At 28.4% G+C, this 12491-nt stretch overlaps 1 protein-coding gene across 1 annotated transcript in view; it reads right to left on the bottom strand.

The window, feature by feature from the left end:
- Positions 1 to 12280, bottom strand: part of LOC149419936 (organic cation transporter protein-like) — a 43878-nt gene extending 31598 nt beyond the window's left edge. Inside the window, exon 1 of the mRNA XM_089637097.1 lies at positions 11845 to 12280. Within this exon, the coding sequence (XP_089493223.1) occupies positions 11845 to 12002 (158 nt within the window). The 5' untranslated portion in view covers positions 12003 to 12280. The remainder of the gene's footprint in view (positions 1 to 11844) is intronic.
- Positions 12281 to 12491: the final 211 nt, after the last annotated feature.

A 12491-nucleotide genomic window follows, 5' to 3' on the forward strand; every position in this document is an offset into this window, starting at 1 on the left:
TACGTACACACTTAAAAATAAGACTAATTTAGAGAAATACAGATTTTCATAGACTTTCTGAACATAGGTAGACGAATTAGCAAAAGAAACAATCTTTCATGAAGCATTTTTCGCAATACTCATTTATGTAATCTGACGGAGTGCGAGTTGTAACCGAATGATAATGAAGCAAGTCGGAAATCGACGATTATTATGATTCAAACTTCATATTTGATCGACGTCTGATATTTTAAAACCATTTACAAAAGCAAAAAATTGAATTTACCATTTCGCACTCGAAGTCTTCAACTGTCCGAAAGTTCAGGATAAATACGTTAACGATTTATATACTCAACTCAAAACCCAACTGACAACTGACTGTTGGCGTATGCTCCCACATCAGAAAGTCTTATCACTGAATATTTCAATTTCGCGTGAATAAAGCTTTACATGCAATGAGCAGAAAGAGGCCTACAAATATTTTGTGTTGCGATAATGTGAATTTTTCCATTTTCACAAGAATAACGTTAAATTTGGTATTTTCTTAAAATCGTGCCATACGGTCCAGAGGAAGATTGACATTAGAAATGATAGAGGAAGAAGCAGCATCTCATGACTTATAATTAGAAATTTGCAATACATCTTTCATCTAGCAGCTTAACGAGAATTCATTGTAATTATATAAAATTAAAAAAATAATAAATGCATTAAATTATTTTATTAAATTTTCCTTTTTTAAAAAATGTAGTATTGAATATTTTTTTATACATTTTGTCTATAGGAGGTATATTGAATATTCAATCGATATTATTTATACATTTGTCTATTTGAAGTACATTGAATATTCAATCGAAATTATTTTATACATTTGTCTATTGGAGGTACATTTAATATTCAATCGATATTATTTTGTACATTTTTTTATTGGAGGTACATTGAATTTTCAATATATATTATTTTATACATTTGTCTATTAAAGGTACATTGAGTTTTTAGTTGATATTATTTTATAATTTTTTCTACTGGAGGTACATTGAATATTCAATTGATATTATTAACATGTACATACAATTAACCTAGATACCCCCCCGAAAATACTATACCGAAAAATGAACTTATTATAAATCAGAAAAATGTATGAAAATAACATAATTTCTAATCCACAAAATACAACATGTACTTATACAAATGAACACAACATGTATAAAAACACTATACACTTACACTATAATTCTAAACTAATACAGTAAATAATGAAAGTGGTGAGAGAAGCATACGGTTTAAACATTTAAATCTCTTTCCCGATAGTCTAAAGCCGTGAAACACTTTTCGATCTTAAGGGAACGCGAAAGGTTGCGCGGAATTTTTCATACAAAACATAAATTTCGATTTGAGGCCAAAATACCCAATCAAAATTAATAAAAAAAAAATATAAAAAAAGTTATTATACTATTTGCGAAATCAAATGATGTCCCACAAAATTTTGACATAATTCCACCTTAAAAATTTCAAATAAAATAAAATACTTTAGAGTAATAATAGACAAAAACCTAAGCTGGAAAGATCAAATCAACCTTGACGTCAACAAAATATAAAAATTAATTTATATATTTTTGAAAAATTACCACGCTATAGTCCTTACAATCAAATCTCCAATACTCTGTAATTAGCTGTACGGAGCTGCATACAAAACAAACCTACTCCCTGTTGAAATTATACAACGTCTAACTATAAAAATTATGTTATTAAGAAATTTTCCAACATACCTTATTTAAGAAGATTTTAAAGTATTCAAATTTAAGGGTCTTGTCCGAAAAAACATAAAAATGAAATAAAAAGAAAAACAAAATCACAGCTTTTTTACTGAAAGTCGTACTCGTCAAAAACATATATTTCCAACACAAAAATGTAACACCTCTTTTGCTCAACATCATTAAATAGATCTAGGGAAAAAATACTTTAACAACCTACCGGAAAATATCAGAACAATCGAAAACAATAAAGCCCTACTAAAAGCGATTAAAGAGAAGTTCAATGTAAAAATACCTAAATGATGAAACTATCTTCTTAATTAATTATAATTTTTATACATATTTCCTTAAATCATAACTACAAACAACTAAATATTCTTCATCTTGATGCTCACCACTCTTCTAGACGGAAGCGCCAGCTTCTTTGAGAGAAACATTAAAAAAAACAAAAGCAGTGAAAACTAATTTTATGGATTATTTACCTAAACTAATCACACACTATATATATCTTCCATTATTCTAATGATTGCTCATACACAATTGAAACATACACAACAGCTCGAGTTCGACTCTATCATAAGATTGTAACGATTAAACATCACAAATTAAAACATTATTGAGATATATTATAGACAGAAACAAATCACACACTTACTTTCACATATTTTTTGGTTCCTTGGAACGGGCAATTTGCCTAGTTAGGAACCAATAATTTCGACCTGATAAGGTACAATAATCAATAATCACAAAATATTTTAATTATATCTTGTATCATATTGTACTGTGTGTAATTCTAAATGAACAAATAAATTTTTAAAAAATAGTTTTCATTAATAATTATACTCTGTAAATTAATTAATTATTTAATAAAGGAAAAATAACAATAAACATGTTATGTACTATTGTTATGTGTATTAATTATTATACAGCTATGTGTGGAGCTTATATATGTGTTTGTTAATTATTATATAATTTATAATTGGATAAAAAGTAAAATACTAGTATTTCTTTAACTATAATATGTAATAAATAAAAATAAAAAATTTACTTCAAATACACAAACTGAATACAAAATATTCAAAACTACAAATTAAAAAAAAACCAATTTAATATATCAGAAAAACATTAAAATCTTAAATTGAACACTAAGCATACTCAAAATACCTACTTTTGTCTATGAATAATTTATTTTAACAACCTTTCGTCAATCTGAAAATTATCGAAAATATTCATGAATTCAGCATAAATTCAAAAATTACCTTTATGAGGGTCCACATCCGTTACAATTTTTTAAATCTTCTATTACTCTTATCGATTATTCGTGCGTTTTTTTTATTTTTCTTGTTATTTACTCATAATGTTAAATTATTATTTACTTACATGACTTTATATAACTGCGCTAGAATTCCCTCACCAAACACAAGATCGATTTCTCTTTGTGGTAAGGAAAGGCTATTATTAATTTCCTTTACAACACTGTGTAAAATGTTTGAAACAAATATTTAAAAATTATGATTAAAAAACAAACAAATAAAACTTTTTTGTACTTTGTTCCACTACTCATTGGTAGACCAGGCCGGTTCAACCTTCTTCCGCAGGGATATGCAAGAACACAGGCACACGTTGCCAACATTTTTAAAGCGGCGACGCCAGTCACCAACGACCTGCGGGAAAGCTTGTTCCCTCATGTCATCGATATTTAAAACATGGAGTCACTTGTGTCAGACATTTTTTAACAATGCATGTCCTTTAGATCAATGCTAGAAACAAAAAAACGACAGGACATAAAAATGACAGCTGCAGCAACTGTTTGGATGTGAATGAGGTTTGATAGCATTCTAGTTTTGACGTTTGGAGAAGTCTACAATGATGGATGGCAACGTTCTCGTGACTTCAGTAGCGACTTGTAAGGACTGTGCGAGATAAGGTGTTTGCGATGAGAATACACAATATGAGTATCGGATACTTGCGTATCCCTGGGGAAAAGGACCTTAACCGTTTGGATGCCAATCGTCGATTTTCGTCCATTCGTGTTTTAACGAAGATTGCCGATCGTCGATTTCCGTCGTTTGCGTCAGTCGTGTTCTGATTCGCGCGTACGTCTGTACGTAAAATTCTCATTTTTTCGAAACGCCTGGACTTCGGGATCCTCCTCCGCGTGATTCTAAACCAATATTCTTTAATAAAACACCGAAAAAATCATCGAAATCCTTGAAAATTCAAAGAATCTATGGGGTTTTAAAAAAATATATAGTTTCATAAAAAATAATGTGTTTTTGATGGCATTTTACAAGCAACTGTATGATTTTTTTTGGCACTCAAACGGTTAAAGTCATCTTGAGACTGGTACAAAACCACATTATTTTATCATTTTGGGTGAAACTAACAATTAATTTATGTAAATTTTATTGATAATCACGAAATGCCATAAGTTTATCATGAATGATCTTAAAATCTACGTGGCCCATACAAAAACATGTTAAGGCGATGCACTACGAAGTAATATAAAATCATGTTTTTTGGTTTGAAAATTTGGTCGCCTAGAAATGTTTCAGATGCTTCATTTAAATACTGCGAGTAGAATAGATCTTTGCCTTTAAAATAATGGAGTATTTTTTAGATAATTATTTTTATAAGCCCAGAATAAATAATGTATAAGGCCTATGAAAACTGCTTTAAAGTTCAAAATCTCCAACTTACGAACCCATTTTCGGCTATGAGTTTATTGTATAATGTGGCAAATTAAATTATTTTTAAAATGATCGGAAAAAAATATTTATCCCTTAAAAACCACAAAATAAAATAAGGCACTTTTTGGCCATGTTTTTTTCTTGCATAAATCAAAAAAGGCGGATAGTGTAAGGCTGGAATTTAAACCTTATCGCCATCTACGTAAGGACTGTTATTAATATCAGCTCGATTCAAAATATTACACGACGAAATGCATCGCTTTAAATCATTTATATAACAATTTCGGTTGAATTCCTACATTTATTGTTATCTCAAAAAAATTCCTAAGAATCTTATTGGTCGTGATAGGGTTATCAGTGTTACATAAAAATGACATTAAAAAATGTTATTTGTATGTTTTTTATAACTGGTATTTACAAATACCATCTGCTTTATTATCTAAAGAAGGTTGCAATACATAATGGCATGTGTTTTAAACAATAGATTTGATTTAAAATATCAGTGATTATCTTTGAAACAATCTCATATCTTCCCGGAATCGAAATGTACTACAAATAATTTAATTGAAATTCGATTAAAGATAACGGGTACAAAAATGTATAGTGAAAGCGGATTCCAGCAAGATTTGTGACGTATTTAGCAATGTAAAAGAAGTAATTAATTAATTTCAATTATAATTAATTGTAAATGATGTATTAAATAAAAACAAAAATATTTGAATTATTGTAAAAAAAACCTCTCTAAACCTCTAACCAAATATTTACGGGTTATTTTTTAAATCATCTCACAAACCATATTAAAAATTATTCGGTGCCTACTAGGACGCTGAAATCGGTTCCATGATAACTCAACACCGTGACAATTCAACACACTTTTGAAAAGTGATACAAAGTCATTAGAAACAGTGAAAAAAATATTTTTTAACCTCACCTAACCTAACCTACTTTACCCAGTTAATAAAGTTTTTGTTTCATCACTTTCCATGACTTTACAATATAACTTTTTAAAGATGAGATTTTTTTTTTTATAGTGAATACCTCACAAGAGTCCCAACTGCTCCCGTCTGGAGCCAGTGAGACTATGGCATCCCCGATTGGGGGATGTTGTGAGGCTGAAGGTAAGTGGGGAAGTGAAAGAGGAAGGTGGGGAAGTACCTGGCTATTCAGATCTAGTCACTAAACACGGCTAAAGCCATTTGGAGCAACTTTTCAATTCTGAATGGTGGTCTTACACCAGGGCGATACTGGTAGTATCTTCCACTCTGGAACGTGCCGCAAATATACTATATATTATTTTAATTAATTAATTGTGAAATAACCCAAATTAATCAAATAAAATTTATTTGCGCACGCCGGGTTCGAACCCGCGACCTTCGGAATGGCAGTCCAATGCGTTACCACTGGACTATGCCGGCCGTTGGTATACCAATGGACTATCATGGTGATAATTTATTTATCCGGTCACCGCTGAAATCATATTACGTAATTCCTACCTATAATGTACACACATTTATAATGTGTTAACTGACTTACTTTGATCTGAGCTTATTTTGAGTAAAACATGTAAATTACATTAGAAAAACTTTCCTTTGTATTAGAAAAACAAAACCAAAAAACCGACCAAAATGTCACTTGAAGAAATAATTTTAATTTTACATGTTTACTCCGAATAATGTCACGAATCTGATTAGTAACTCAAGTACTTCTCTTAACATCCTGTATAATATAGTTATGAATTACTTACATTGTTCATGTGAACTTCGTCCATAACACATGTAAATCCGACGGTCAAAAATTTCATAAATATGTATACAAATTTGAAAATTGACTTGTTAAAAACTAAACAGATCTAGTGATATCTATGACGTATATTTAATTATCTTAATAATCCGATGTTTATATTTACAAAGCTAGTGATGGGTTTTTCAATTGACTAGTCAATCGATACCATCTGTCCAGAAAACAATGAGTTAAGTAGGTATAACTTTAGCTATAAATGTGTTATTAACGTGTTATATGTCTTAATCTGTCAACTTGTTATGACTTTATCAGTCAATCACGCTATTACAAGGAGTTCAGTTAAGTTTATAAGAATGTTCATTTCATATTTGATTGATTGCGTACCCAAATGCTTTCAAGTATCTAGATATATCTATAAAGGAAATACGTGAATTAAACCATCATTTAACTACACGCCTACCTCTTCATTAAGTTTATAAGAATGTTCATTTCATATTTGATTGATTGCGTACCCAAATGCTTTCAAGTATCTAGATATATGTATAAAGGAAATACGTGAATTAAACCATCATTTAACTACACGCCTACCTCTTCATTAAGTTTATAAGAATTTTCATTTCATATTTGATTGATTGCGTACCCAAATGTTTTCAAGTATCTAGATATATGTATAAAGGAAATACGTGAATTAAACCATCATTTAACTACACGCCTACCTCGTTGAAAAAACTGCAGAGAATACACCAACATATCTAATGTAAACGTCAAACTAGAAGTAAGGGTAAAATGACCTTTCTGCTCTAACGAGCAACCCAGCGATATCATTTATCAATCATTTTAGCGATATATTTTCTTGTGCAATCAAAAACAGAAAAATAAATTGCAAATAATTAGAAATAGATAATTGACGAGAACAGTATTAAAATGTAGTTGGTATTCTAAAATAATTAATATGCAGAAAAAACTAGGTAGTTTAAGTTTGAGATAACGTATAATTTTTTATTTTTTTATTTTTATTTTTTTAATATAGATCATAGTTACATTAATACATACATTTTTTTGCAAAATATAATATTTAGGTACATAATTGGTCATGTATACCTTATCAGAAAAGAGGAGCTCTTGTGCCTGATAAGGGAGCCACGATTCTTACTTCAGTGATTCAATGTTATGTGTAAAATATAAATATAATATATCCATATATTTTTTTAATATAAGTCTTTTTTGAAAAAAAGTTTGATTTTATTGATTTGTTCTTGTTGGTTCGTAATACAGCGCAATTCGGAAGGGAGATTATTGTAGTTTTTTATGGCTTGGTAAATATAATGGTTTTGCATTTGAGTTGTTTTAAAGATTGGCGTAATAAATTGATTTCCATTTCTCATCAGTTTGTAAAATTCTTGATATTTTGTGTTATTTTTTTCTTTACACATTTTTATAATTGAAGTTTGCTTAAATATATCATCAATATTTGGTACTGGAAACATTTTAAAAAGCAATTTTGTTGGGAAAGTAGAGTTTTTTTTAAGTATTACCTTTATAATAATTTTTTGCGAGACTTTTACTGAGTTTAGGTTGTTTTTATAAGATCCTCCCCAACCTATGATTCCGTAAATAAGCAGGGAGTGGACAAGAGCATAATATACATTTTTTAGTATTTTCACATTTAAAATATTTCTTAACCTAACAAATATATATATACATTTCCTTATTCTCTTTACTAACTCCGTAATATGGCTTTTCCATTTCAAATTTTCATCGATGATCACACCAAGATATTTAATTTCAGAAGAAGAGTTGATTACAGTACAAATAGGATTAAGTAGTTTACAGTTGACATTGTCACAATTTTCATCATGGATTATGATATTTACTTTGTGTTTAGGTATTTTTTGTAGTGAAAATAATACATATGTTGTTTTTTTGGCATTAAGTGTGAGTAGGTTATTATCAAACCATGATTTTAAGATATTAATACATTTAAGATTATAATACCTTAATATTTATATTTAACCTCAAAAATAAGATACTCCCGAAAAACGTTTTTAATAATGTAAATTTTAATTTCGAAATACATGGCTAACCCACAAAAAACTGTGGAGATTTTAGAATTCCGAAAACCAATTTGTCGGGAACTCAAAATAATCTCTATTTTTAAGGATTTAATATTTTCAATGAACTACTGACAGATTTTAAAGAAGTTAAAAGCCTTGCTGAGTTTCGTGGGTTATGCCTAAATACTATAAATAATAAGTTTTAGATGTAGTGTAAAGTGTGCCATTAGCTATAGAAATTAGTTGTTAGTAGTTAGAGGTTTAAGGTTTATTTATACTAGAAAAAATGTTGTAATTTTTTATAACTAAATTTCAAATTTAGAATTAATGATATACATTGAAAAAAGTTTTTTAAAAAGATGGTATATTTTTTGTATGGTATACCTACATACAATTAGAAACTAAACTACATATGTCCTATCATAATTTCTTACAAAAATTGAACACTAGCGTTGTGTCATTCATTATGCAATCGTTATTTTGCTTAATCTCTAAAATAAAACGAACGATGTTAGGTCTAACTATTGTTATTTAGTACATAATCATGAATCATGTTTATCGTGATTGTAATTTTTATTAATTGTGTGCTCATTTGCGACATTTAATAACTTAATCAAATAGCTTTTGTTATTAATGATAACAGTTTTTTTTATTTATTAATAAAAACAATTCGCAATATGTATTGCTACATTCATTTATTTTCGTATCTGATAATTTCAAAATAACAAATGTTTTATTTTTATTGTTTACCATGACTCGATAAAAATACATAAAAATCAGAATGATTTTTAAAATGTATCACTACAAATTGAGGGACTACAATGAAACATATGTCCTTATATAAATAATGGTATTAAAAAATGTTAAATCAATTTTGACCTTCATATCCTTGAAAATAGAGTATTTACACAAACTATGAATACCGTTAAAATGTGTGGAAGTCTTAAGGTTTATTTTTCTGATAATGATGTTTTCTTTATTAATTATTGATTTAAAAAACGATCTAAAACTGCAAATTCAAAAACGGTTCCAACTGGCTACAACATCATTGTGACATGAAAACGCAAATATTTGGTAAGAGGACTGTCGAAAATAAAATGGAAATATCGTAATTTTTTCCTTCATTTTTTTCTAGAATTAAAAAAAAGTGAAATTACATCATTCCATATTACATGAAAAGAGAACCTTTTGTAACAAGTTTAAATTTATGTTAAATGTTCTAGTAACAAAATAAACAAACAGCAAAATTAAAATGTTTGTAAAAAAATGCATTTTAATAAAAAAAATACTTGTGATTTAGATTTTATATCTGAACTATTCAATATCCATTTAACAACAAGCTAATGAAAAATAATGAGCATGCAAGAACAATGTTACACTTCTATTTGTAACGGCATTGTAAACGAATAAGATAAGCCTCGGTAAAGTTAGGACAAGTTGTATAAATTTTTGTTTTAAAAAATCATTTATCGATTGGATGAAAATTTGTTGCAAAACAAAAATAGTTTTAAATTATGTCAAAATAAATCAAATGATTTTCCACTAATAAATTAAATAGAAAAGTTGTCGTGTGAACACTATTAATACGTTTACATTTGCGAACCGAAGCGCGAACCGAGTCACGAATTACGGAAAAGGAACGACGTAACAGCAATCGGCGTTTCGCACCATTTGAGGTTGCTTTGTTCTTTCCCATAAGTTGATGTTTAGCTCTATAGTTCGGCTCGCGTATGTACATATATGTATAGCATATCATAATTTAATTATATAATGAAGTTTGTTCACCTTATAACGTATCTATTATACCGAAGTAAACAAAACAATCATTTAAATATCTTCCTCAATACGTAAAAAATTACTTTGTAACGGCATTGTTAATTAAAGCTAAGCTAAGCGCCCTTGAGATGATTTTCTCACGAAAAAGGCGCCATACAAATAATTTAATTATTATAATCATAAAATCAAAAACTAATTTTATTTACACCACAATTTAATATAATATAGTGTAATAGTGGCGTCCACAAAGTTGGTAATTTTCATTTAAAATAAAAAATCTATTAAAAAAAACTCATAAAATATCTTAAAGCAAATACGATTTTTGTTTAAAGTACCGTAGTTTGATAAAGTTTTTGATAGGTAAAAAATACTTATGACTTGTAAATAAATCAATTAGCATACATTTAAAAAATCGCTCTGGGTTTTAATATTTGTAAACAAAACCCATAATTTCAAAATATTTCACAAAAACATGTTTGAAAAAAAATATATGAAAAATATCAAGATGATGAAATGAAAAAAAAATGTACACAATGGCATGTGTTTTAAACAATAGATTTGATTTAAAATATCAGTTATTATCTTTGAAACAATCTCATATCTTCCCGGAATTGAAATGTACTACAAATAATTTAATTGAAATTCGATTAAAGATAACTGGTACAAAAATGTATAGTGAAAGCGGATTCCTTCAAGATTTGTGACGTATTTAGCAATGTAAAAGAAGTAATTAATTAATTTCAATTATAATTAATTGTAAATGATGTATTTTATAAAAACTAAAATATTTGAATTATTGTTATAAAATCCTCATATTTACGGGTTATTTTTGAAATCACCTCACGAACCATATTAAAAATTATTCGGTGCCTACTGGGACGCTGAAATCGGTTCCATGATAACTCAGTGACAATTCAACACACTTTTGAAAAGTGATACAAAGTTATTAGAAACGATGAAAAAATTTTTTTTTTAACCTAACCTAACCTAACTTACTTTACCCAGTTAATAAAGTTTTTGTTTCATCACTTTCCATGACTTTATATAACTTTTTTAAGATGTGATGAATTATCATTGTGATGATTTATCCATTCAAATAAAAATCTATAAAAAAAACTCATAAAATATCTTAAAGCAAATACGATTTTTGTTCAAAGTTCCGTAGTTTTAGATAGGTAAAAAGTAGGTAAAAAGTACTTATGACTTGTAAATAAATCAATTAGCATACATTTAATAAATCGCTCTTGGTTCTAATATATGTAAACAAAACCCATAATTTCAAAATATTTCACAAAAACATGTTTGAAAATAATATATGAAAAATATCAATATGATGAAATGAAAAAAAAAAGTTTGGGTTGAAAGGGTAAGATTAAAATGAAGATATACCTATGATTTTTACCATATCTCTAAAGGGTTTAATTGCTAGAAACCTTTTCATGACACATTTTCTTATATCTCTTTCATCCACTATTTAATGCAAGTGAAGAAAACCTTATTTTAGGTAGGTAGGTACGTACTTTATCGCGTGTCTGAATTTTTCATACAATAATATCCAATTTTGAAAATTATACTTAAATTCAATGCCAATCCACGTTGTTGAGTTACGCAGGACAGACACACTACCGATATTAGTATTTTTGATAATAGCGCGGACCTGTTTAAAATAACGAAATGTTTTAATTTCAATTTTCGAAAAGACAATAAAAATAATTTCCTAGTAACATTTTACTATACATAGGTACCTACATTATCGTTTTTTATCCAAAGTATTTTTTACTATTTAACATTTTTTTGAGGATTGAGCCTTGCTCCCTAAAAATTTAAAAACAAATGTATTTTAAAAAAACTTACCTGTAAACAACATCAGGTGTGGTGAAGATGTAATTACTCGCGTGTAACGCACATAACATAACAGGTATAAACGTCCATAGGAAATGTTTGATCTGATATTTTCCTAAATGTCCTATTTCTAGTATGATGCCATCAACATCCACTTCGAGTGGCTTCATTTTAAATTTTAAATTTGCACTTATACTACAGCAAAAACACCCGAAATAATAATACTGTTTATGTTTCTAAAATCACTAATAAAGTTACTTTACATAATTGTTGTTATGTATTAAATATGTTTATAATTTATTTATTTTAATTTTCGATTCCAACTGAACTGTTTTTGTTTAAATTTCACTGTTATTATTTTTATTTTCACTTAGTTATCTCTCTTTTTTTACGACGTCGTTTTTTGATTAAAATGTTATAAATAAAATATGAATTGTTATTGTTTGAACGGTTGATGGATCGGTAATGGTGTCACCGCGGATTGCGGACTACTGTTGTAGATTCGCTAGGATATTTTGTGAAGCAAGGTTGTCAACCAATAGCTCCCATTTGGCTAAAGATATAGCAAGGGACGAATAATTACATACAAGACGTTTGTACGCACACCTTATCGCTGTGAGCGGAGGTCAATTCACTGATTTATCGGACGCCAAATCACT

Source organism: Hesperophylax consimilis, chromosome 11 (assembly GCF_061612785.1).
Source record: "Hesperophylax consimilis isolate HC1 chromosome 11, BYU_Hcon_1.0, whole genome shotgun sequence".
Taxonomy (NCBI): domain Eukaryota; kingdom Metazoa; phylum Arthropoda; class Insecta; order Trichoptera; family Limnephilidae; genus Hesperophylax; species Hesperophylax consimilis.